This window comes from Ornithorhynchus anatinus, chromosome 3 (assembly GCF_004115215.2).
Source record: "Ornithorhynchus anatinus isolate Pmale09 chromosome 3, mOrnAna1.pri.v4, whole genome shotgun sequence".
In the NCBI taxonomy this organism is placed as follows: Eukaryota; Metazoa; Chordata; class Mammalia; order Monotremata; family Ornithorhynchidae; genus Ornithorhynchus; species Ornithorhynchus anatinus.
This window is the reverse complement of record NC_041730.1, coordinates 19,463,243-19,489,126: the sequence shown is the minus strand read 5'-3', so window position 1 is coordinate 19,489,126 and position 25,884 is coordinate 19,463,243. Positions and strand designations below refer to the sequence as shown.

General features: G+C 55.5%; 3 protein-coding genes across 4 annotated transcripts in view; 2 read left to right on the top strand and 1 right to left on the bottom strand.

Annotated features, from left to right (window-relative positions):
- The window catches only part of P2RX3 (purinergic receptor P2X 3), a 30,783-nt gene extending 21,576 nt beyond the window's left edge, over positions 1-9,207 (top strand). The window contains exons 9-12 of the mRNA XM_029060794.2: positions 5,574-5,667; positions 6,863-6,928; positions 7,891-7,968; positions 8,651-9,207. Of these exons, the coding sequence (XP_028916627.1) occupies positions 5,574-5,667; positions 6,863-6,928; positions 7,891-7,968; positions 8,651-8,776 (364 nt within the window). The 3' untranslated portion in view covers positions 8,777-9,207. The remainder of the gene's footprint in view (positions 1-5,573; positions 5,668-6,862; positions 6,929-7,890; positions 7,969-8,650) is intronic.
- Positions 9,208-9,488: 281 nt separating this feature from the next.
- LOC100681566 (bone marrow proteoglycan-like) lies at positions 9,489-12,455 on the bottom strand. Its single transcript, XM_003429938.3, has 6 exons — positions 12,394-12,455; positions 12,056-12,128; positions 11,528-11,757; positions 11,068-11,199; positions 10,166-10,277; positions 9,489-9,735 (listed from the first exon to the last, which is right to left on the bottom strand). The coding sequence occupies exons 2-6, from the start codon at positions 12,114-12,116 to the stop codon at positions 9,677-9,679; spliced, it is 594 nt and encodes a 197-aa protein (XP_003429986.1). The 5' UTR covers positions 12,117-12,128; positions 12,394-12,455; the 3' UTR covers positions 9,489-9,676.
- A 7,597-nt stretch (positions 12,456-20,052) lies between these two features.
- LOC100086669 (bone marrow proteoglycan-like) lies at positions 20,053-25,581 on the top strand. Of its 2 annotated transcripts, none has more exons than XM_029060990.2 (6): positions 20,053-20,141; positions 20,416-20,488; positions 21,342-21,571; positions 22,096-22,227; positions 24,017-24,128; positions 25,376-25,581. In XM_029060990.2, exons 2-6 carry the CDS (start codon positions 20,428-20,430, stop codon positions 25,432-25,434), a joined length of 594 nt encoding a protein of 197 aa, XP_028916823.1. In that variant the 5' UTR covers positions 20,053-20,141; positions 20,416-20,427; the 3' UTR covers positions 25,435-25,581. The 2 variants fall into 2 exon arrangements, with proteins under 2 accessions (XP_028916823.1, XP_028916822.1); XM_029060989.1 differs by having other exon boundaries at positions 20,110-20,141; positions 20,375-20,488.
- The last annotated feature ends 303 nt before the right edge of the window (positions 25,582-25,884 follow it).

Genomic DNA, 25,884 nt, shown 5'->3' with positions numbered 1-25,884 from the left:
ATTTAAAATGAGCAAGTCTACACCCCATCCTTCCTCGGACATTCTCCTTGCCACTAGTCTGCTACGGGCCCGGTGAATAGGGGCAGAGCTGAGGTGCCCAGCCCTTTATATCAGTGAGGAAAGGAGGATCCAGAAATCCATTTGAATTTATTGTTGCCGCAGCCGCTGTGGGCTTTAAGCCACTCGATCAGCTCTCTCTCTCTGCTACTTATCCTCCCTCCTCTCCCACTACACCCCAGCTCACACGCTTCATCCCTCTCAAGCCAAACTGTTCACTGAACCTCATTCTTGTCTCATCGCCGATCTCTTTTTCACACCCTCCCTCCTGCTTGGAATTCCCTCCCCCTTCACATCTGGCAGTCCACTGCTCTCCTCATCTCCAAGGCCCTTCTGAAATCCAGGCTGCCTTCCCGGATTAATCTCCTCTCCCCGCCCTACTTCCCATTCATTCATTCAATCATATTTATTGAGCGATCACCGCGTGCGGAGCGCTGCACTAAGCATTTGGGAGAATTCAATAGAACAATAAACGGACACATTTCCTTCCCACAGTGAGTTTATAGTCTAGAAGGGGAGACAGACATTAATATAAATAAATCAATTACAGATATGTGCATAAGTGCTGGGGGACTGGGATGGAGGATGAATGATGATGGCATCTGTTAAACGCTTACTCTGTGCCAAGCACTGGTTTAAAGTAGCAAGTCAGGGTGATGTAGAAGAGAGTGGGAGAAGAGGAAAGGAGGGTTTAGTCAAAAAAGGTATCTTGGAGGAGATGTGCCTTCAGTAAAGCTTTGAAGGAGGGGAGAGTAAACCGACTGTCGCCCGTCGTTGGGCAGGGATTGTCTCTGTTGCCGAATTGTACGTTCCAAGCGCTTAGTACCGTGCTCTGCTCGTAGTGAGCGCTCAGTAAATATTATTGAATGAATGAATGACTGTCAGATTTGAGGAAGGAGGTTGTTCCAGGCCGGCTACCTCAACACTTCTCCATCATCTAAATACTCAATTTCACCACTCCACCCCCATAAATAAATTTAAACTCTGTTGCTCCCCACCATGCCTATGATTTATTTTAGTGTCTGTCACCCTCGCTACACTGTAAACTCCTTGAGGGCCAGTAAGCTTTTTGTAGGCTGTGATTGTAACTACCAACTCTGTTTCGGCATGCTCTCCCAAGGGCTTAGTGCAATGTTCCGAACATAGAAAGCGCCCAGTAAATACCAACGATTGATTTGTCTTATGTTGTCGAGTCGTCTCCGACCCACAGCGACGCTATGGACGCACCTCTCCCAGAACACCCCACTTCCATCTGCAATCGTTCTGGTAGTGTAGCCATAGACTTCTCTTGGTAAAAATATGGAATTGGTTTACCATTGCCTCCTTCCGCGCAGTAAACTCGAGTCTCCGCCGTCTACTCTCTCCCGTGCCGCTGCTGCCCAGCAGAGGTGAGTTTTGACTTGTAGCCGACGGCCTGCCACCCGCTAGCCACCGCCCAAGCTAGGAATGGAAAGGACAGGCCTCTGCTTGACTCTCCCTCCTGTAGTCGAGACTGGTAGAGGACTGGAAACTCTGCAGATGTGACCCTGAGAGGGGAAATGATGGATTACTAATTCAGTCATCCTCTCCCAAGCACTCGGTAGAATGCTCTGCATAGAGTAAGCGTCAATAAATATGATTGATTGATCAACTGATGGAAAAGGAGAGGGTGAGGGAAGGAGAGAGGCCATACTGGCCCCGCCACCTAGTAAGTGGGTGGCAGGGAGGCGCAGAGAATGTGTCAGAGTCTGAGACTCTAACCTTCTGCGTTGCTGAGAACTTTCTCCTCCCCCTCTCTCCTCTGAGCCAATTTCTGCTCACCGCCCTGCCCAGGTGCCCAGGTAGCCGTCTACTACTGACCCCGGTGAAGGGAGGAAGAGACTCCCCTTCTTCCACCGGAATTTTGGAAGAATGGCGCTTAGAACGGTGCTCGGCACATAGTAGGCGCTTAACAAATACCAACATTAATAATAGGATCCCCGGCCAACTTCCCCCAGTGGCCAGATCAACGTCAGCCAAACAAAATGGAGATCTGACAGAGAGCTAGTTAACCATCGGGGTAGTTCATCAATCAATCAATGGTATTTGTTGAGTACTTACTAAACGCTGTACTAAGCCCTTGGGAGAATACAGCTTTGATGTATATATATCTATAATTCTATTTATTTATATTGATGCCTGTTGACTTGTTTTGATGTCTGTCTCCCCCCTTCTAGACTGTAAACCCGGTGTGGTCAGGGATTGTCTCTCTTTATTGCTGAATTGTACTTTCCAAGCACTTAGTACGGTGCTCTGCACGCAGTAAGCGCTCAGTAAATACGATTGGATGAATGAATGAATTCGGTACAGCAGAGTTGCTAGACAGGCTCCCCGACAGCGAGGAATTTACAGCCCAGAGAGGGGACAGACATTGAAATAAATAAATGAATCTGACGAGCTGCGGCTTTGCGCTGAGCTTGGGTTACGATGAGAGTTGAAGCATACGCCCCTTCGGAACCAGAATGGCCTAGTGGATGGAGTCCGGGCCTGGGAGTGAGAAGGACCTGAGTTCTAATCCCGGCCCCTCCACTTGCCAGCTGCGTGACCTTGGGCAAGTCACTTTAATAATAATAATAATAACAACGTCGGTATTTGTCAAGCGCTTGCTATGTGCGGAGCACTATTCTAAGCGCTGGGGTAAATACAGGGTAATCGGATTGTCCCACGTGAGGCTCACAGTCTTCATCCCCATTTTACAGATGAGGTCACTGAGGCACAGAGAAGCGAAGTGACTTGCCCACGGTCACACAGCTGACAAGTGGCAGAGCTGGGATTCGAACCCATGGCCTCCGACTCCCAAGCTCGGGCTCGTTCCACGGAGCCACGCTGCTTCCCACTTTACTTCTCTGTGCCTCAGTTACCTCATCTGTAAAATGGGGATTAAGACTGCAAACTCCATGTGAGACAGGGACTTTGTCCAGCCTGGCAAATTTATATCTACCCCAGCACTTAGTACAGTGTCTGATACATAAGGAGCATTTAATAAATACTACTGTTATCATTATTGTTGTTTGGAAGAATGAAGTATCATCCCAACCGGACCCACAATCCATCCATTCATTCATTCAGTCGTATTTATTGAGTGCTCACTATGGGTGCAGAGCACTGTACCGAGCGCTTGCGAGAGTACCATATAACAATAAGCAGACGCATTCCCTGCCCAAAGTGAACTTACAGCCTAGAAAGGGAGACAGACATTAATATAAGTAAATAAATTACAGATATGTACTTAAGTCCTGCGGCGCTGGGCGGGGGGATGAATAAAGAGAGCAAGTCAGAGTGACGCAGAAGGGAGGGGGAGATGAGGAAAAGTGGGGCTTAGTCTGAGAAGGCCTCTTGGAGGAGATGGGCCTTCGATAAGGCTTTGAAGTGGGGGGAAGTTATCCAACCCTTGCCCACGTCCTGCCTCTATCCTGGAAGGCCCTCCCTCCTCAAATCTGACAGACAATGACTCTCCCCCCATTCAAAGCCTTATCGAAGGCTCATCTCCTCCAAGAGGCCTTCCCAGACTAAGTCCCACTTTTCCTCATCTCCCCCTCCCTTCTGCATCGCCCTGACTTGCTCCCTTCGCTCTTCCCCCCTCTCCCTGCCCCGCAGCACTTATGTACATATCTGTCATTTTATTTATTTGTATCGTTGTCTGTCTCCCCACCTCTAGACCGTAAGCTCGTTGTGGGCAGGGAATGTCACCGTTTATTGTTGCGTCGTACTTTCCCAAGTGCTTAGTTCAGTGCTCCGCACCCAGTAAGCGCTCAATAAGTACGATCGAATGAACGAACGGATGGATCATAATCCACCACGGTCCTCTTCCCTCCGGACGGTGTCGGCTCTGCCGGAGATACCGGCGTCTCCACGCTCTCTCTGGGGCCCCGGGCCCTCCGCTTCCTCCTCGGCCTTGAGTCGGGGTGGTTGGTTCCTCCCTAGTTGGCCACGGGCCAGGGGAAGCCCCCACTCGGGCACCCTTGGCCACGGGCCGGGGGAAGCCCCCACTCGGGGACCCCAGGCACGGTCCCCCCAGTCTCAGAGAAAAGCTACAGGATTCCGCAAGGCTCAGCCCACGGGGACCGACCGACCGAACGACCGGGAGAATGAATGAGCTAATGATCGCTCAGGGCCTTACTGCTGCTTGGAAGACAGGTGCTGGACAAACACCAAGTCTGCTTTGATTTTTCGAGTTCTTCCCTTCGCATTACTTCCCGAGCTAAATTTAGCCCTTGTGGCTTTGAGAGATTGCGAGCTCCTGACGGATTAACTCAGTGCTGCCTGGAGTTGTTGTCTTTGGGAAGGTTTACGAGGCTCCGGCGGGGGCCTGGGGAGCGGGGGGGAGGGGGGCAGAGGCCACCTTCTCTCCCCGTGCTCCGTTGCCCCATCTCACCCCTGGGATGACACGGAGGTTGGTTACAGCTGTATGGGCTTCGATCGTCCTGCGAATTCCCAGCCTCTCAAACCCCTCAGACAAGCACTAGCTAGAACTAATAACAATAATAATAATACCTGTGGTATTTGGTAAGCGTCGATGAGAAGCAGTGTGGCCTAATGGACAGAGCTCAGGCCTGGGAGTCAGAAGGATTTGCGGTCTGCTCCGGGCTCCGCTACTTGTCTGCTGGGTAACCTCTAGCGGGTCGCTTCACTTCTCTGTGGTTCATCTGTAAAATGGCTATTAAGACTGTTAGTCCCAAGTGGGACATGGGCTGTGTCCAAACAGATTAGTTTGTATCTACTCCAGTGCTTAGTTCAGGGCCCGGCCCATAGTAAGTGCTTAACAAATACAATAATTAAAAAAAAAAAATGCTTCCTCTAGGCAGCACAGAATATAACCAGATCAGACACACCCTGTCCCTCCTAGGGCTCTGAATCTAAGGAGAGAAAGAAAAGGTATCTTATCCATGTTACAGATGAGGAAACTGAGGCACAGAGAAGTTAAGTGACCAGCCGAAGGTCACCCAACAGGCAATTGGCAGAGTAAGGTGTTTTTTTTTTTTAAATGGTATTTGTTAAACACTTCACATGAGTCAGGCACTGTACTAAGTTTTGGAGTAGATACAAGCTAATCAGGTCCCTGTCCCTCATAGGGTTCACAGTCTTAATCCCCATTTTACAAATGAGACACGGAAAAGGTAAGCGACTTACCCAAGGTCACGCAGCATACAAATGGCAGAACCGGGTTTAGAATCCAGTTCTTTCTGACTCCCCGGCCCCTGCCCTATCCCCTAGGTTATGCTGCCTTTCTAGCCCCCTGGCCTCCACAGTCCCTCATGGTCATATCCTTGCAGGCTGCTTGTGTTCCCGCTGAGGGGATCGATTAACGTGTGCATCCGTGTACGCGCGTGGCGTACGGGGAGCGTTCACACGTGGCAGCACAAAAGAGGGCCGCCGCTCCCTGCGGCCTCCCCTGGGATGGAGACCCTGCCAGCCTTGCTGGGCAGAGTGGCCCCACCCGCTTTCTGGCTGGTCAGGGAGCCGGGCTCAGGCAGCTCAATCAGTTTGATGCCTTACAGATTCGCCAAATACTACAAGATGGAGAACGGCACCGAGTACCGGACCCTCCTGAAGGCCTTTGGCATCCGCTTTGACGTGCTGGTGTACGGAAATGTGGGTCCACAGGGAAGACCTGGGCCGGGAGGATGATAGGAGGGAGGGAGCCCAGGGCTGGGAGGGTAGAAGGGCCCCCGGGAAAGGTGAGCGGACCCCCGGGACTGGGAGGATGCGACCGTCCCCAGATCGGGGACGGTCGGAGGGACCCAAAGGCGGAACTATGGTTTCAGATGAGGTGACCGGGGCCCGCTCAGTAGAAGCAGAAGAAGGGTGATTTCCGGCAGCAAAAGACCCGGTGCAATGGCCCTCCGGGAAGGGAGGACAAGGGTCAGAGGGTCAGGCAGGACCTTAGCTCCCTCCACTGATGACCTCTTCCCCCTCCCTTCCACTCCATAACTTCCCCTTGCTTGCCTCACGGGGAGCCCAGAAAGCACCTCCTCAGGAAACGTCCGGGGAGGAAAGGCGTTCTATATGCCCCCTGCCCTGGGGCAACTGGCGGGATGGGAGGGGCCTCAGAGCTGGGTGGGTAGAAGGGACTCCAGGGCCAGGAAGATGGGGTGGAGGGGCCCCAAGGACAGGTTAGTGTTCCCTTCGCCCTCTCCTACCTTGAGGCTCATAAAGATGAGCTTAAGAACAGCGGAGGCGGGAGACCCTCACAGCACGGGGAGAACTTACGGTCCCAAGAGCTTCTTGCTATCCCCAAACTCCACGTGGGGCAATTCTGAAGGCCCAAATTCATCCCCACCTCAGCTCCATCTTCCCCCTCGCCCCCATCCCGGGAGAGTCCCAGTTTCCCCCGGGTTCATCCACCCAGACAGAGTCTGACAGGATCTTGGGGCACCCCATGGGGGACGGCCTGTCACCTGCTCCCCAGAACTAGCCATCCCATGAAAGCCGTCCACCTCCGGGGACGACATCAAGGGCTGAGATGCGGCGTTGATGGAGGCTGGTGGAGGTTGGAGAGAGTCCGATTCCTCAGGCCATTCGGGTTGGGTGGCTGCTTTCCCCAGAGGCACCGCTGCCCTCTCACTATCTCTGGCCCAGCCCCGGCCCCCCCGGCCCCGACCCAAGAGATACAAACATCAGAAACTGCTCCTTCTGACCCAGAAACCCAGGAGGGCCCCAGTTCCCTGCCCACAGAGTGTCCAGGATCCTAGGTTGGGGAGGGAGTTGGCGGAGGAGTGCGGGCAGAAGACCAATGATGTCCCTAAGGATCCTTCCTCACTATTCCCGTTATCCTTTGTTCCTGCAGGCAGGGAAATTTAACATCATCCCCACCATCATCAGCACGGTGGCGGCCTTCACTTCTGTAGGGGTGGTGAGTGTAAGCTCGGGCCCGGTGCTCCCAGAAGAACAGATCTGGAAGGGGATGGACTGTGATCCTGGGGTCCCAGGAAGGGTTTGGAAGGGCCCGGGTGGGAGGTCCCTTATCCTCTCGGAAAGGGCACGGTCGCAGGTGGAACCCCTGGGTATGGATGAGTGTCAGGTGGGCTTGGAGGGGAAGAGAGGCCCTGGCTGAAAAGCAGGGTCAGTACCCCTTCCCCTACACTCCCCCTGTCTCTGGTGTCAAAGGCCCCTAAGAAATTTTAGGGCTCCCCAGGAGCACTAAACTTCTCTGGGCCTCAGTTCTCTTATCTGCAAAAATGGGGATTCAGTGGGTCTCCCTCCTACTTAGACTGCACACCCTGTGTGACACCTGATTAACCTGTAGCTACCTCAGTGCTTAGTAATAATAAGAATAATAATTACGGTCTTTGCTAAGCGCTTACCATGTGCCACGCACTGTTTTAAGCACTGGGGTAGATTACCTGACAAGGTAATCAGGTTGTCCCACGTGGGGCTCATAGTTTTAATCCCCATTTGACAGATGAGGTGAATGAGGCACAGAGAGGTTAGGTGGCTTGCCCGAGGTCACGCAGCAGACAAGTGGCGGAGCCGGGATTAGTACCCAAATCCTCTGACTCCTGAGCCCGTCCGTGCTCCTTCCACTAAGCCACACTGCTTCTCCTAGTGCCCGACACATAGTAAGTGCTTTACAAATGCCACAGTTAAGACGTTGATGATGCTGATGAGGATTAACACTCCTTCAGGGCCCCAGGTCATAGTCCTGGGAGGATCAGTGGCCAGAGGCCTGATCCTCCACCCACAGGCCGGGCCTTCCCCTTCCCCCCAAGTCTCCCCCAGTCCTGGCCTCTCCTCTTCTGCCCCTCCTCATCTCTCCTCCACGCCCTTCGGCCTTCCTCTGGCCCCCTCTCTCTGGCTATTCTCTCTTCCATGCAGGGGACCGTCCTCTGTGACATCATCCTCCTCAACTTCCTCAAGGGTGCAGAGCAGTACAAGGCCAAGAAATTTGAAGAGGTAAGTGTAAGTGAGCGGGGAGGTGGGGAGCTGGGGAGGGGTGCCAGCCGTTGAACCCCCCACCTCCTCCTAGGAGACGCTTGGATAGGAGTAGGAGGGACAGAGGGCGAGGAAAGGTGAGGGATGGGGGCTTCAGGGGGCTTCGGGGGCACAGTGGGGTCTCTGCTTTCTTACTTCCGGCCCCAGAGGGTCCCAGGCCCACAGATGGTTTAATGATAATCATCATAATAATTCTGTCATTTGTGAAGCGCTTTCTCCGTGCCAGACACCGAACTAAGCTCTGGGGTGGAAACAAGAAGATCTGGTTGGACACAGTCCCTCTTCCACGAGGGGCTCACAGTCTCGATCCCCATTTTTCACATGGGATAACTGAGGCCCAGACAAGTGAAGTGACTTGCCCAGGGTCACACAGCAGACAAGTGGCAGAGCCGGGGTTAGAACCCTCCGACTCCCCGGCCCGTGCTCTATTCACGACACCACGCTGCTTTCTGGGGGAGAAGGGGAAGGCCCGGCCTGGGGGTGGACGATCAGGCCTCTGGCCACTGATCCTTCCAGGACTGTGACCCAGGGCCCCGAAGGAGTGCTAATCATCGTCATCGTCATCGTCGTCATAATAATAACTGTGGCATTTGTTAAGCACTTTCTGTGTGTGTAAATGCCTGGCTTCCCTCCCCCTCTGCAGGTAACAGAGACAACACTGGAGTCAACCACCTCCGCCAACCCCGTGTACCACAGCGGCCAGACCTTGGAGGGCCGCAGTGAGGAGAAGCAATCCACGGACTCCGGCGCCTTCTCCCTTACCTTGTAGGGCTCCCTTCCTTCGCTCTTTTCTGTCCTCCCTCCCTCCTCCCACGCTGCCCCCCCGCCGGGCCCCCGGGCTCTGCATCCTCAGCCTGAGGAACGGCGTCGCTTCCGACCCCGACATCCTGCCTCGGAGGTGGCCCAACGGAGGCCGCCCCCGGACCCTGGCCGGGCAGACTCCCAGGCCAATGCCCCGTAGCGGCCCTGGCCTCCTCCCAAGGCCGAGGTGCGGGAAAGTCGTCCCCCGCACCCAACCTCTCTACCTCTTTCGGGGCTTACATCCCTGCCCCCGCCGCGATTCACCCCAGTGGGTATGTCAAGAGCTGCCCCTCTCCTCAAGACCTAGGCTGGAAGGAAACTCTAAGGTGGTCTCCCTGCCCACCCCCGCCCCCGGGCCTCTCCCTCACTGGCCATCTTGAAATGAAACTTGTTGGTGGTCACTGTGTCTGGAAATCAATCTTCCCCCTCTCTCCCTCCCGGGACTGGGTCTGTCCTGAATTGCCCTGGTCTCAGACGCCCTCCTACAGACGAGCAGCCCCCCACCCCCCATCTGTACTCTCCTCAGACCGCCCCGCAACTTAGGAAAGAATGAGTGGGATTAGACCCCCAAGAGATGGCTATCCGCAGCACCCCCGGCCTTGAGGCTAACTAACCCCCTCTCGGAAGCTGGGATTTCAACGGTCTCTCACCATCCCCAAGAAAGGAGCACAGAGAACGTGGAAGGGACCAGGGAATCTGGGTTTACTGCCAGACCGGGGGTGGGGGAAGGGGCAGGCCACGGTCGGGGGAAGGGCCGGGGAGGCCCGGCCCCTAGGGAGATACCACCAGCTGGGGCAGGAGCGGAGGTGGGAAGAGGCAGCTCCGGCCGACGACAGCTCCGATTATGGACGACGAGATCGGGGCCGGCTCAGAGTGAGCAGAAGAAGGGCGATTTCCGGCAGCAGAAGACCCGGCGCCAGTGGCCCCCTGGGCAGGGAGGCAGGGATTCGGAGGATCAGGCAGGACCTTGACTCCCTCGAGTGATGCCCTCATCCTCTTTCCCCCCTCAACCTCCAGCCCCATCGCTTCCCCTTGCTTGCCTCCGGAGCCCAGAAGGCACCTCCCAGGGAAACGTCATGAGGTTGTTGGCATTCTGGGCCCCCAGCTCCCGGCCCCCCCGGAGCCCTCACCGCCGTACCCCACGCTCAATACACACCCGGCCCCGCAGGGGAGCGCACCCGCCGCCAGGAAGGCCGGACAGGGCTGGGGCCGGGGGACGCTACGTCGCTGGTTGGGGGGCTGGGGAGTCGGCCCGAACCCTGCCCCCCTCCTCCCACACCAACAGATTCAAACAAGGGCCGGGGGACTAGACCCCGTGTCCGACAAAGGGGCAAGCTCTGGCAGCTGTCTCCCTTACCTTGCGAGTTCAGAGCCAAACAGCGGCCCCCGAAGATGGTGGGTTGTCCTGCCGCCCAGAAGGAGAAATCCCAGGGGGTTCCGTCCACCCAGCGGAATTTCCCGAGAAGACCCTGAGGGTCATGGAGCGGATAGTGGAGTCAGGAGGTCAGAGGGGGAAGGAGCAACGGGGTCCCTGGGCCGGTCCAGGCCGGGGAGGCCGGTCGGGAAGTGAAGCCCTTCAAACCCCGGAGCGAGCCTCCGGTGCCTTCCCCGTCCCCGAGTCAGCCCCATGGGGGTAAGACCTCGGGCAAGACACTTCTCTGGGCCTCAGTTACCTCAGCTGCAAAATGGGGATTAAGATGGTGCGCCCGATGTGGGACGGGGACTGTGTCCTACCCAATTAGCCTGTAGTCCCGCTCAGCAATAAGGACTTCACAAAGACCACTTAACAGATAAAAAACAATGGTATTTGTTAAGTGCTTTCTATGTGCCGAGCACTGTTCTAAGCACTGGGGGGAGATAGAAGGTAATCAGATAGTCCCACTTGGGGCTCACAGTCTTCATCCCCATTTTACAGATGAGGTAACTGAGGCACAGAGAAGTTAGGTAACTTGCCCAAGATCACACAGCTGACAAGAGGAGGAGCCGAGATTAGAGCCCATGACCTCTGACTCCCAAGTCCGGGCTTTTTCCACCGAGCCACGCTGCTTCTCCAATAATGATTATTATTAATTATTAGGCCGTGGGGCATCATCGAAGGGAGGGGCCGGGAGAGGCGACTCCAGTTTACGTGCCGTTCTTCTGTCTCCTTCCGGCCGCCCGGGGCTGTTCCCGATCCCCGGGGCCGAGCAGGGGCCGGGGTTTGGCAGAAGCGGTCTCGGGCCCGAGGGGAGGCATCCGTGTCTGTGGCTTCGCACTCACCAAGCCTCTCGCCTTGCCTCCGATCCAGATCAGGTTGTGGTTGAGCCCCCTGGCCGAAAACTCTAACCTCTCGTTGAACGTGAAGTTGTGGACTGAGACCAGCTGACCCTTGACGCACTTCTGACAGACTCTCTAGGGAGGCAGAGGGGGTGGGGGTGACGCTGGCAGAGGAGCAAGGCCGGAAGGGGGGGGACCCCTTCAGCACCTTTAAATCCAAAGCTGGGAGGTTCCCTCACCGCTTAGATTGGAAGCGCCCGGTGGGACGAGAGACTATGACTGATCTGATGATCGTGAATATCCTCCCCAGCGCTCGGTGCTCAATCAATCAATCGATCGATGGCATCTACTGAACGCTCACAATGCGCAGGGCACTGCCCTAAGTGCTCGGAAGAGTATAATACGACAGAAATGGCAGAAATGGTCCTCGGCCATTAACCCCCTCACCCTGGCTCCCGCTCACCTGAGCTTCGTCAAAATTATGTGGCTTGATTATCAACAGAAAGCTGGAGGTGTTGACCTCCCTGCCGACGGTAATGGGGATCACGTCCTCGTCCCTGGGGCACTCATCTCCGGCCCCGGGACCTCCGGGACCGGGGGACGTCTCTCCGTCTTCCTCCTCCGCACCGGGCTCGTCCCGCGTGACCCCGACCTCTTCTGCTCCCGATGCCTTCGGGTCCGGCGGCCCGCGGTCTGGAGAGGAAGGAGAAGTGGGAGGCCGGTTCCCCCCCTCCGTCCCCTCCCTCTCAGATCCGGTCCCCGGGCTCCCCCGGCCACCACCGGCCCACAGTGGCCCGCACCGAGGTAGAGGGCGGGGCCCGGGACCCAGACGGGGGGCAGCCCCTTCCGAAGGGGTCGGCTGGAGGGTGGGGGGTGGGAATCGGATGGAGAGGAGGAGGGGGCAGGGGTGAGGAGGGGAGTGGGGGGATCGAGAAGGAGAGAGGAGGGTCAGGGGAAGAGGTGCCAGATGAATGTAGAAGGCTCGACTCACTCATCTTATGAGAGGAGACCATCCCCAGCAGGAGAAGAGCCAGGACCTGCAGGAGTTTCATCACTCCTCAGTGCTGCGGGAGAAGACATTCTAATGAAAACACCCTAAATCCCAACAAATTCCCGTTTGGGTGACAGAGGGTTTTCTTCCCAAGGGTTAAAAGGTCACAAGCAGCTCTCCCAAACCCCAGACCCTGTACCCAGCACGGCCCCGCCCCCCCCCCCCCCCGGACACGGAGAGCACCCTACAACCCCAGTCCCGTCTCCAGAGAGAACCAAAAGGTCTCATCTGGGGCATGAGGCAGAAGACTTGTCTTCATTCAACCATGGGAGTCTCACTTTTCTGTGAGCCAGGGGTCCCCGTGTCCCTGCATGATTCAGGATTCACACCCCTTTATAGTAGGGATTCGGAGAAAGCAACTGATAGGGAAGAAGGAATTGGCCCAGAAGGATGGAGAAAGAACCGATAAGGAAGCCCTCGATTTCTCCCCCCCGGGTATTGCACCATCGGCATCTGCCGTCCCTTCTCTCGACACCACCTCCCCGACCCTCCTGCGGACTGTCACCCCTGCCCTCTGAGGACTCTCCCGTCCCAGAATTTAGGCGCGGCATTCCTTCCTGGACTTTGCACCGGAGTATGAGAAAGCTGAATTTTCCCCAATTCCATCTTAGAGATCAATCAATTGTATTTATTGAGCACTTACTATGTGCAGAAAACTGTACTAAGCACTTGGGAGAATACCATATAGCAGAATTAGCAGATACGTTCCCTACGATCCCTCTAGAGAGATCTTTGAGATGTTTAGAGGAATGCTTAGAGGTGTTGTTTGAGGGCTGAGTAGGAAAGTGATGCGGTAGAGCCATGGAAAGGGCTAACTCTACCGTGCCATTCCAAGCGTGCAGCATAACACTCTGCAGCCAGGAAGAGCTCAGTAAATAGTGTTGCCTGATGGTTGCCTAAGGGCTCTAAGTGGGGCAGGGACAGGTTTGTTCCCAGCCCCTCCCTGACCCAGGACCTCCCAGGAAAGGAGAGAAACCTGAGCAAAATCTGTGCTACAGAGCTCTGGCCTGAAGGATTTCTCCCTCCCGGTACTGCCTGGTGGAGGGAGAGAAGAGGGAAGGGAAGAGGAAAGGAGGTGAGCCGGGACTGAGCAAGGAGAGCCCGGCCCCTCCCCACTGACATCGAGAAGCAGCGTAGTTTAGCGGCAAGAGCACCAACTTGGAAGTCAGAGGAGGTGGGTTCTTACCCCGGCTCCGCCACTTGTCTGCCGTGTGACCTTAGGCGAGCCACTTCACTTCTCTGTGCCTCAGTGACCTCATCTGTAAAATGGGGATTAAGACTGTGAGCCCCACGTGGGACAACCTGATTACTTTGTATGTACCCCAGCGCTTAGAACAGGACTTGGCACTTCGCAAACACTTAACAAATACCATCATCATTATCATTATTATTATTATTATTGACCTAGGCCAGCCTCAACCCGATCCCAGTGGAACGAGTACAGGCCTGGGAGTCAGAAGACCTGGGTTCTAATCTCAGCTCCGTATTTGTGATGGTACCTTAGTCCAGTCATTTCCCTTCCCTGAGACTCGGGATTTTCTTTTGTAAAATGGAGATTCGACATTGTTCTCCCTCCTACTTAGACTGGGATCTCCAGGCGAGAGAAGGACAGCGTTCAACCCGTTCATCTTCTACCTTCCCCAGCTCACTTAGTACTGTGTTGGGCACATAATAAGTGCTTAATAAGTACCACTGTTATCATTATTATCATTATCATCCCCCTGCAGTAGGACATGGGCTACTGGGCCAGGTCGGTGGTCCCTGTTGAGAGGTGTTCAGCTGACCTGGGTGAGGAGTGGAGCCGTTGCGGGGGGACATAGCGTCCTCAACTGTTGCTCTACGAAATCCCCAGCGGTGAACCGCTGAACACTTCTGCAGCCGGGGACATCCTCAGAACACTTCCCCATCGGGGGACGTCCTCAGTCTTTGGAGCCGGCCCCTCCACTCCAGCCCCCCAACCCTCTGTGAAGCCCCCTCCCCCAGGGCTCGGCCCACCCTCTTTCACTGATTCAGAACCTCCCCTACCCTGGGATGTCTCAACAACACCCCGCTCCAAGCCAGGTAGCTACAGGAGGAGGGGATAGAGTAGAGAGGGGGCTAGGAGAGTCAGGGGTTGTAACCGTGAGTGGGGATGGATGGATGTAGAATCCCGTTATTATTATTATTATCATCCTCATCATCAACACCACTGTATTTGTTAAGCACTTACTACAGTAGAAGCACTGTTGTACTAATCGGGTCAGACACGGTCCCCGTCCCACAAGGGGCTCACAGTCTAAGTAGGAGGGATAACAAGTATTGAATTCCCATTTTACAGTTGAGGAAGCGACTTAACCTCCAGGCCCTGCAGAAAAGACCATTTCTGGGTAGGAATGATTCCCGGGCCAGGCTAGGGCTGCGGAGCTGGGGTGGAGCTTGGCCAGAAGGCTGGGGGAGATGGGCAGGGCTCTGGAGTCCTGCCTTGGGAGGGGATTCAGAGCAGGCCTGAAGACGGGGACGAGGGAATTCCTCCCCTTCGATCAGTCGGTCAGTTATCTGTACTTACCGTGTATGGACCACTGTACCTCGTGCTTGGGAGAATACAGTGCAACAATACGATCTCGCACGGAACCCCAGCAACCCACTCCGCTCCCATAAAAGAGCAAGCAGGGGTCTCTCTCCCTGCGGGGGCCACTCTCAGGGCCTAGACCCTGGGGACGGACGTTAGCCGCTAGAATTGATCAACATGGCACGGCGATGGGCGATAAGCCACCCAGGGTGAAAGGGCCCCCCATCCTCGCCGGGGGACCGGGGAGCAGGGGAGATAGCAGCCTAGACCGTTAGTCTGTGAAATCGGCCCCGGGTTTTGACCCAACTGCCCAGGCCGTCACTTCCCCGTTCTGTTGGATCTCCCCCCCCTTGGCCGTTGGAGCGGGGCGCCTCTCCCCGACATCGTCCCCGTAGCGCCCTGAGTACCCCTACTGGGAGTGGCCGGAGGGAAGACTGGATGAGCCGATAATAATTGCGGTTAATAATAATCGTGGGTTTTGTTAAGCGCTTACTACGTGCCGGGCACCGTACTAAGCCATGGGGTGGGTGCAAGTAAATCCCTGTCCCGCCTGGGCCTCACAGTCTTAATCCCCATTTTACAGATGAGGTAACTGAGACGAACAGAGAAGTGAAGTGACTTGCCCCACGGCAGACAAGTGGTGGAGCTGGGATTAGAACTCATGACCTTCTGACTCCCAGGCCCGTGCTCTATCTACTATGCGGTGCTGCTGCCCGACGAACTAAACTCTTCGGCCCAGCAAATTAAGCTCTTTGGCGTGTTGAGACGCCAGATAGGTGGGACTGATATGAGGAAGAGCTGCAAGGGATGAACAGGGCAGGTGAGCTTCACCTGTGGTAAGGGAATGCTCTGAGGGAGAAGAAAAAAATAATCCAAATTGCAACTGCTTGGTGGTGGCTTCCAAGCTGTAATTATCAGAATAACGGTGATAGTCATTAAGTGCCTTCTCCGTGCCCAGCACTAAGCACCGGGGTGGGTTCGAGATCAATCAGGTCAGACACGGTCCCTGTCCCACATAGGACTCACTGAGCAAGAAGGAGGGAGAACAGGGATTGAGTACCCATTTTATAGATGAGGAAACTGAGGCACAGAGAAGTCGAGAGCCTCACCCATGGTCACACAGCAGGCTAGCGCCAAGTGGGAAGCGCGAAGTACAGTACTCCGCACGTAGTAAGCGCTCAATAAATCTCCCCAGGCATTGTCAGCGGTTGGTTTCGGTGTGCGTTAACAGATAAAAAGGCCAGGCGAGTGCTAGGCTAGGCAAAGGGCGAGGGACGTCGGAACTCCCGTGGAGTCTTGCTACTCCACACAACTGGGGCTCACCTGGACCCACCTGAACCACTGCCTGAAGACAGTGGAGCTGAAGGAGGGTCAGGGAAAGACAAGCAAGATGAGCAGGTGCTAGAGAAGCTTCCTTTGAGGAAAGGTGCAAGAATTAGAGCTCTTCTGCCTGGAAAGATGAAGGCCAGGGTGGGCCAGGCGTCACCTGTTGGAGTTGGAAAGCGGCATGGCCTAGTGCAAAGAGCGTGGGCCTGGAAGTCGGAGGACCTGGCTCCTAGTCCTTACCTGCCGTGTGACCTTGGGCGAGTCACTTCGTTTCTCTCTGCCTCAGTTCCCTCATCTGCAAAATGGGGATTCAATGCTTCTCCTGCCTCCTACTTAGACTGTGAGCCCCACGTGGGACAGGGATAGTATCCGACCCGATTATCCTGAATCTACCTCGGAGTCTAACACAACGTCTGGCTCAAAGTAAGTGCTTAACAAGCACCAGTTTCAAAAAGACCTCAGAAGCTGGGTGAAACATTTAAGAAAAGGAGAAATTGCATTACTGGGTCAGACCAATGATCCATCCAGCCTGGAATTCTATCTCAAACAGAACTGGGTGACAGTTGTCCTCCTGGATATCCCTCACCCAGTGGGTGGCATCTTAGTGATAACAAGGGGGTGGAATTTATTAGCCCGGGAAAATGTGCGAGTGGAAAATAGAAGCTTCAAGAAGGTTGGGAGAATTTTACGGTTGAGTGGTCTGCAGTGGATTGCTAGAGGAAAGTTAGGAACGTAATAGGAAGCTGCTTATCCCTAAACTTCAGGAGGGCAACCATCATCTGATCCCTCCAAAGCATCCCATGCTTTCTCTTGGAGACCGAATACCGTGTTGGCCGGACCGTCGGTCTGATGCAGCGATGGGATTTCTTTTGTCCTGTGTTTTCACCCCCCCCCCCCCCACCACCACCACATCCCTAAACTCTGATTCCCTGAGGCCAAGAGCGGGCTGAGCTCAGAAGAGGAAAAGGCACCAGATCTAGGGAGACCAGAAGACTTGCCCCAAGAAGTGAACCCGTTATTAGGCAGGGATTGTCCCTATCTGTCGCCGAATTGTACATTCCAAGCACTTAGTACAGTGCTCTGCACATAGTAAGCGCTCAATAAATACTATTGAATGAATGGATGAAGAGGTGGTTGGCCATTTTCCCCTGGAGAAAGACCCGGGAAAGAAGGGGAACTACCTAAGGTGTCCCACAGTTCCCTCCATTTCTCCGGCCTGGCTCCCCCAGCCGTACCACCCTCTGCCATGCCATCTCTCTGAGATCTTGGGCCAGACTTCCCTTCATTCATTCATTCGATCATATTTATTGAGCGCTTACTGTATGCAGAGCACTGTCCTAAGCGCTTGGGAAAGGACAATACAACAATAAGCAGACGCAATCCCTGCCCACGATGAGCTTACAGTCTAGCGGGGGAGACAGACTTTCTCGTCTCATCTCGTGCTGTCGAGTTGTCTCCGACCCACAGCGACTCCACGGACGCATTTCTCTCAGAACGCCATCTGCAATCTTTCTGGTGGTGCATTCAGAGTTCTTGGTAAAAATACAGAAGTGGTTTACCATTGCCTTCTTCTGCGCCGTAAACTTGACTCTCCACCCTCTATTTTCTCCCACGCCACTGTTGCCCAGCGCAGATGAGTTTTGGCTTGTAGCAGATGGCCTTCCACGCGCTAGCCCCGGCCCGAGCTAGGAACGGAATGGATAGGCCTCAGCTTGACTCTCCAGCCCGTTGCCAAGACTGTTAGAGTACTGGAAACTCCAGGTGCGATCCTCAGAGGGGCTTGGGAGAAGACATACTTTAATATAAATAAATATATCACTAAATAAGCTAAATTACAGATATACTCCCATCAATAGCCCCTCCAGCCCCCTTGGATAAAGCCTCCCACCCTTCTCTTCCTATTCTCTGATATTCTAACAGGATCCGGAGCTTTCTTGGAGGGGAAGGTTGTCCTGCCTTTCAGGATAGGGAAGAGGAAGAGAGATAGGTCAGAGGCTAGTGCTTTCAAGCTAAAAAGCCACCCTCCCGTGGAAGTCAAAGTCCTTCAACGAGGAAACTTCTCCTCCCCACCAAGGAGACTTCATCCATCCCTGCCTTCCACAACCCTGGCAGAGGAAGAGAAAGTCACCTGCAGCACAAGCCCTCCACAAAGCTCCGGGAAGTCTGGTGGAACAGTTGACTTTGAGTGTTGCCCTGAACTCTGAGATCCAAGGAGCCTGAAATTCTCCTCTCCTAGCTCAGCACCCCGCTGATTTTCTTTTTATTTCACATATTCATCTTGGTTTTGTATTTTATCATTTCATCTTTGCTGATCTGTCTGTCTCCAGGCCCTTCTCTCCTCTTGCCCTCTTACGATGTGAGCCTCCCCTCGAGGGGCAGGGACCATATCTAATCCCTCTGATGTATTTTCTCCCGGAGCTTAGAACAGTACTCTGCACATAATGTGTACTTAATAAATAGTTTTACTACTACTTCTAATCTACTACTAATACTAATAGTATTAATATTACTACCACCCTGATTTCTCCCCCGTCTACTGACAGTGAAACAGTTGGAAAGGGAAATGGCTGATAGAGTCGCGGGCTCAAGAGGGCTATTCTGTGGGGGTAATAGCTGAGACGGGCTTTCTCCCCCGCTGCATCCCTGGCCCCCGTTCCCCACAGCTGCCTCAGTGCATCTGCCCCGACGACTGCCTCGCTGCATCTGCGAACGGGCCATGAGCTTCTCCCTAATTAATTAATGGCGATATTTAAGCATCTGATATGCATCAGGCACCGTATGAACCACTGGAGTAGAGACAACACATGCAGATTGGACACAGTCCCTTCCCCACATGAGTCTCACATTCTAAGGGGGAAATGAGAAAAAGTATCCCATCTCCTTTTACAGATGAATAAACAGAGAAGTTAAGTGACTCACCCAAGGTCACGCAGCAGGCAAGTCGTGCGGCTGGGATTAGAACCCAGGTCTTCTGACTCCCAGGCCCGAGTGCCTTCTGCTTCTTCAAAAGTGTTTTTTAGTCCGACAGGACTTTCCAACACCCAGCTCAATTGTTCCCTCTTCATTCTGCTCTCCTTGGATCAGACAGCTGGGGGACTGCAGGATAACAGTAATAATAATAATTATAATAATTATAATAATAACTGTGCTATTTGTTAAGTGCTAACTATGTGCCAGGCACTGTACTATGCACTGAGTTAGATACAAGTTAATCAGTTCATTCATTCAATCATACCTACTGAGAGCTTACTGTGTGCAGAGCACTGTACTAAGCGTTTGGAAAGTACAATTTGGCCACAGATAGAGACAATCCCTACCCAACGACGGGCTCACGGCCTGGATACAGTCCATATCCCACATGGGGCTCACAGTCTTAATCCCCATTTTACAGATGAGGGAACTGAGGCAAAGAGAAGTTAAGTGACTTCCCCAAGGTCACTCAACAGACACGTGGCAGAGCTGGGATTAGAACCTACGTCCTTCTGACTCCCAGGCCCGTGCTCCCTCCACTAGGCCCCGCTGCTTCTAGGATCTAGGCAGGGCTCTTCTAGGGGGCCAGGGGAGGTGGGGAGAGAGAGCTGCAGTGGGAAATGGTCATTGTCCAATAGAGTCTACCCCGTGTCCTTTTTTTATGATATTTTAAGTGCTTACTATGCGTCAAACCCTGTTCTAAGAGTTGGGGTAGATACGAGTGAATTAGGTTGGGCACTGGCCCTGTCCCCCGTGAGGCGCACAGCCCCTCGTTTTGTCTTCCCCCATTCTCCACCCTGCGATCACCGTCCAGGATCCCTGCCCGGCTCTGTCCACCCCAGTCGCTTCTGCCCGTTCAGTGGGCATTTTTGAGACAGCAACGGGGGCGGGTGATGAACCGCCTCCCCCGCGCTCCAGTTCAGAGGCTGGGAGCCAGCGCAGCACCCTAGCCTCCTTGGCCTGGTGCTGAGGGGAGGAGGAAGAAGGGGGCGGAGGGGGCAGTTGATGAGGATGGACAGTTGAGAGTCCGGCTAGTTATCAGCCCAGCTATCTCGCCACGGCTGAGGCAATCCCTCCTTCCCCTTGGGCACTTCCCCAAAGGCTCTCCTATAAGGGCCTGGGCTAGAGCCGGGCCTTCAGAGCCTTCCGCCGGCGATCCCACCTCCTTGGCTTCCCTGGAAGGTGAGTAACCTCTCTGGGGTGGTGGGGCCGCGGGGGCGGCCGCCCGCCCTCTCCTTCCCTCGGACCCCATCGGCCTCGGTTTCCCTAGCCCCGCCATCCCCACGAGCCGCACAGGGGAGAAACCCGGGGCTGGGGATTTGGGCTTTCCGCTCCCGTGGGGAGAAATGGTCTATAAATGTTGAAGCGGTCAAATAAGGGTTGAGGTTGGTAAGTCCCCCGCCCGGCGTCCACAGGAGAGAGACCTCTCAGGAGACAGACCTGCCTTCTCCCGCAGGACCGAACAGAGATGAAGCTCCTTCCGGTTCTGTTGCTTCTCCTGCTGGGGACGGCCTCCGCTCTCAGACCGAGTGAGTTCTCTCTAGCCAACGCTCTCTCTTTCTTTCTATCTCTCTCTCTCTTTCCCCCGCTTTCTTTTCTGCGACATTTGTTAAGCGCTTGCTGTATGATCATACCGATGGTATTTGTTAAATGCTCACTAAGCACTGGGGTAGATACAAGGTCATCAGATTGTCCCCCATGGGACCCGCAGTCTTAATCCCCATTTTTACAGAGGCGGTAACTGAGGCATAGAGAAGTTAGGTGGCTCGTCCAAGGTCACACAGCGGACAAGCGGTGGAGCCGGGATTAGAAGCCCTATCCTCTGATTCCCAAGCCCGGGCTCTTTCTACTAAGCCGTGCTGCTTCTCCAATAATATATGTATCTATATATATATGTTTTACTGTATGTCAAACACTGTTCTGAGCGCTGGGGTAGATACAATTTAGTTAGGTCAGACACAGTCCCTGCCCCTCCTGGGGCTCACTGTCTAAGTAAGAGGTTTTTAATCTCCATTTTACGGTCGAGGAAACTGAGGCACAGACGAGCGAAGTGACTTGGCCGGAGTCACAAGGCAAACAAGCGGTAGAGTCGGGATTAGAATCCGGGTCTTCCGAGTCCCGGGCCCGTACTCTTTCCACCGGGTCACGCTGTTTCTCTTTCCTCCCGCCCCGCCCGTGTGCTCCCCGCGGTTGTGCTTCGGGGAGACTTCTCGGTCTCGAGAGCAGATACGGCAGCTCAGCTGCCCCGAGTGTCACGTCTGCCCGGTCCTCACCGTCTCACCTGGTCTTCGGCCCCTTCCCCTTTCCGTCAGAGGGAGGGAGGGAGGTGGAGAGGGGCCGAGGAGAGGGACCCCTCTGGCCAGCCTTCCCCCTTCACTCCAGGCCACAGGGCCCCGGACCTTGAAGTTCCCGCCGGAGAGGATGCCGGCGCCTCCGGGGACGACGGCTCCTGCGGGGAAGAGGGGGACGGGGAGACGGCCCCCGAGCCCGCGGCCGCCGACGACATCCAGTGCCCCAAGGAAGAGGAAGTCATCCGCGTGACGGGGAGCCCGGGGTGCAAGACCTGCCGCTTCGTGCTGGTCAGGAGATCGCTACCCTTTAACCGGGCTCAGGTGAGTGGGAGCGGAGGCCGGCCGACCACCGCTCCGGGAGAAGCTGCTCTCCCACGGGCCGCCTTCCCCGTAGTTGGATCTCGGAGGCCACATCTGAGGGAAGGAAGGACGGAGGAGGGCGGAGGGACGGACGGTTGGAGGGGAGGGAAGGAAGCCGGGAGGGATGGAGGGACAGAAGGAGGGAAGGGGAGAGGAGTACAGCGAGGGAGGGAGGAAAGGAAGGAGAGATGGGGAGCGGAGTGGGTGAGGCGACCGAGTCGGGGTCCCGGCCACTGCCCGAGAGCCGCCGTCGATCTGGTCGGTCTATCAGTCGGTCAGTCATATCCGGCGAGCGCTTACTGTGTGCAGAGCACTGTACCCAACGGTCGGCAGAGTACGGTACGACGGTGTAACAGACACATCCCCTGCCCGCAACGAGCTTACGGTCGAAAAGGGCGGTCCCCGGTCCCTGACGGCGTCGGGACTTCAGCCGCAGGGGGGTGAGCTCCCCTCCCGCCCCTTCATCTTCCTCCTCGTCCCGGCAGAACGTCTGCAAGCGCTGCTACCAGGGGTCTCTGGCGTCCATCCACAACTACAGGTCCAACCTTCAGATTCAGAGCTCGCTCGGATGCCTCAACCAGGGCCAGGTCTGGATCGGAGGCCAAAAGGTCGGCCAGGTAAGAGACCGGCGACCGGGCCCGTCGCGGCCCGACCGTCCGCCCTCTAGCTCGCGGGGCGGACCTCTGCCAGCTCCACTCCCGCCTCCGCCCAGCCCACTGCCCCCTGGGTTGGAGCGGATGGAGCTTCCGGAGACGCTGCCGCCCAGGATTCCTTGAAAATCAATCAATCAAGTGGGTGTTTATTAAGTACCCACTAATAATAATAATACCAATGGTACTTGTTAAGCCCTCACTATGTGCCGAACACCGTTCTAAGTGCAGGGGTCGATGCAAGTTAATCAGGCGGGGCACGGTCCCTGTCCCGCACGGGGGTCACGCTCTTATCCCCATTTTACGGTTGAGGCAACTGAGGCACGGAGAAGTTAAGTGACTTGCCCAACGTCACGCAGCAGACCAGTGGCAGAGCCGGGATTAGAGCCCAGGTCCTTCTGACTACCAGGCCCCTGCTCTATCCACTAGGCCACACTGCTTCTGTACAAAGGGCTTGGGGGAGTTCAATACGAAAGAGTTGGTAGAGGTGCCATCCCTGCCCACGGGGGGCTAACAGTTTAGCGGGAAGTGAAGGGGAGATAAGACTTTTCATTCATTCATACATTCATTCATTCAGTAGTATTCATTGAGCGCTTACTATGTGCAGAGCACTGTACTAAGCGCTTGGAATGGACAAATCGGTAACAGATAGAGACGGTCCCCGCCCTCTGATGGGCTTCCGGTCTAATCGGGGGAGACGGACAGACAAGAACGATAGCAATAAATAGGATCGAGGGGACGAACAGCCCATTAAAACAATAGCAAATAAATAGAATCAAGGCGATGGACATCTCATTAACAAAATAAATAGGGTAATGAAAATATATACAGTTGAGCGGACGAGTACGGTGCTGAGGGGATGGGAAGGGAGAGGGGGAGGAGCAGAGGGAAAGGGGACTTGGGTGTTGGCGCGGATTTGGCTCCCCTGATAACACGGCACGGAGAAGTGACCGGTCCAAGGTCACGGAGCAGACGGGCGGCGGAGCCGGAAATAAAACCCGGGACCGTCTGACTCCCGGGCCCGTCTCTATCCACTACGCCAGGCTGCTTCTGGAAAAGAGGAGCCCAGAGATCTGGCCAGGACAATGCCCGTCAATCAATCCTTACCATTTATCGAGCGCTCACCGTGTGCAGAGCGCCGAACTGAGCGCTTGGGAGAAGACAGGAGAATTAGGAGATGGAATCCCTGCCCTCGAGGAGCTTACGTCTAGCCAGCTAGACAGACGGTTAAGCGTGTTACAGATAGGAGAAAGGAACCGAGTATATAAGATTTAAGCGTCCTCGGTGGGTTGCGAGGACTCCGGTGTTCAGTTGTCGTGGAAGTGCCCAGGTGAATCCACTGGGGCTTTCCGCAACTCTGCCTCTCCTAAATGCCCCAGTCGGCCACTCACGTTTTTCTCGGTCAGTCAGTCGTACCTACAGAGCACCGGCCCGGGAGTCAGCGGGTCATGGGTTCTAATCCCGGACCACCCCTCTTCTGCTACGTGGCCTCGGGGGGAGTCGCTTCGTTTCTCTGGGTCTCCGTTAGCTCATCTGTAAAACGGGATTAAGCCTGCGAGCCCCACGCGGGACAGACACTGTATCCAATCCTATTCGTTCATATCCACCCCGGCGCTTCGTACGGCACCTGGCACATAGTAAGCGCTTAACGAATACCGCCGTAATCGTTATCGTTATTGTTGTGATCAGATCCCGTCCCCAAAGAAGGCGAGATTTCGCCCGCTCTTACCTACCCCTTCCCCTCTCTCCCGGGTAGGGAAGCTGCCAGAGGTTTCGTTGGCTTGACGGGACCTCCTGGAATTACTCTTACTGGGCATTCGGCCAACCTCAAACGTGCGGGGGTCGCTGTGTGACGCTGTGCACAAGAGGTGAGGAAGGGCTCGGGCGGTCGGGAGGGACCGGGGGGGGGGGGGGGGGAGGGCGTGGACACAGAAGCTCCCCCGGGGCCGCCTGTTGGTTCTGGGTTGCCCCTGGGAGTCACGGGCCCTGGGCCTTAAAAGCCGCTCTGCCGCTTGCCTGCTGTGGGACCTTGGGCAAGTCTCTTAGTTTCTCTGGGCCTCGGTTTCTTCATCTGTAAAATGGGGATTCGATACCTGCTCTCCTTCCCCCGTAGCCTGTGAGCCCCATGTGGGACATAGGTATTATCTTGGATCTACCCCAGTGCTTAAAACACCTCGATCACCCGGCACAGTGGACGCAGCGGGGCGCAGTGGACACGGCACAGGTCACGGGTTCTAATCCCGGCTCCGCCACCCTGTCCCCCGCGTGACCTCGGACGAGTCACTTCGCTCCGTTGTGCCTCAGTCACCTCATCGGTAAAATGGGGATTGAGACTGTGAGCCCCACGTGGGACAAGGACCGTGGCCAACCCGATTTGCCGGTATCCAACCCGGCGTTCAGAATAGTGCCTGGCACGCGGTAAGGGCTCAACGAATACCATAATTAATCAATCTGTGAACTGTATTCGCTGAGCACTTACAGGGTGCAGAGCACTCTACTAAATGCTCGGGAGAGTACAGTATTACAGAGTTGCTAGATACGCTCTCTGCCCCCAAGGAGTTCACAGACCAGAGGGGGAGGCAGGCGTGAGAACAAAATACGGGTACGTACGTAAGTGCTGTGGGGCTGAGGGAGGGGCGAATAAAGGGTAGAGAGCCTAGCGCGATAGTGACGCCGAAGGGAGAAAAGGAGGGGAAATGAGGGTTTGGGCCGGGAAGGCCTCTTGGGGAGATGGGATTTTAATAAGCCTCTGAAGGAAGGGAGAGTGGTGGTCTGTTATATAGGGAGGGGGGACGGAGTTCCAGGCCAGTGGCAGGAAGTAAGCACTCAAGAGATACCACAATTATTTATTGCTATTATTAGGAATGCAGAAAGACCCTGGATGTCAGTATGGAGTAGGGGATGGTAACGGGGGCCTTGGGGGAGGTAGGGAGGGCGGAGGGACTTCGGGTCCGGCTGACGAAAGACGCATCCGGGGCACCTCCGCTCTCTGACGGAGGAGGGGTCGGCCGGACGGAAGGGAGGAAAGGATGTCGGCCGCCCTCTTGCTCGGTGCAACGGGAAGGGAGGGGAAGAAAATCCCGCGTGGGGCCTGACTTTCCCTCTCCCTTTCCAGGCGGACACTGGCGTCAGGCCCGCTGTTCTCGGTGTCTCCCCTCCATCTGCTCCTACTGATCCAGCCCCACCTGGGATTTGCAGCCCCTCCCGGTTGCTCCTCCCCGGTCCTGAGGAGTCAGCCTGTCCCCTTGGTGCCCTTCTCCCTCCTCGACCGTCCCTCCCCCACGACCTTCTCTGGAATAAACTCAGGCTTCTGGCAGCGTTCCCTGACTCCGCCGCGGTTTCCGTGTGGGATTTGGGAGCGCCTGCGACACGCCAGGGGAATTCGGAACCCGGTGGGGGATTGAGGGGGCCGGGGGGCCGGGATGGGGGACCACCCTGCCCCGGGAGAGACTCTCTGGGGCGGAGGATGACGCCGAAGGAGGATGGCCAGGAAGCCGGGGCCCGATCCAAATGACACAGCAGTCCCCTGACATTGACCCCATTCTTCCATCTCCCCCTGTCCAGCACCACCCTAAAAGCAGAGAGGGGAGGGCGAGGAAGATAAGCTCGCCGCCGGTATTTGAG

Bases quoted from the DNA above. Each gene is read 5' to 3' on its own strand.
- LOC100681566 (XM_003429938.3), bottom strand. From the start codon at position 12,116: ATGAAACTCCTGCAGGTCCTGGCTCTTCTCCTGCTGGGGATGGTCTCC. The intron at 11,758-12,055 runs GTGAGTCGAGCC...CTTCCTCTCCAG, and splicing joins GGTCTCCTCTCATAAGATGA to ACCGCGGGCCGCCGGACCCG. The intron at 10,278-11,067 runs GTGAGTGCGAAG...CATGACCCTCAG, and splicing joins GAGGCAAGGCGAGAGGCTTG to GGTCTTCTCGGGAAATTCCG.
- LOC100086669 (XM_029060990.2), top strand. From the start codon at position 20,428: ATGAAGCTCCTTCCGGTTCTGTTGCTTCTCCTGCTGGGGACGGCCTCC. The intron at 20,489-21,341 runs GTGAGTTCTCTC...CCTTCACTCCAG, and splicing joins GGCCTCCGCTCTCAGACCGA to GCCACAGGGCCCCGGACCTT. The intron at 21,572-22,095 runs GTGAGTGGGAGC...TCGTCCCGGCAG, and splicing joins TACCCTTTAACCGGGCTCAG to AACGTCTGCAAGCGCTGCTA.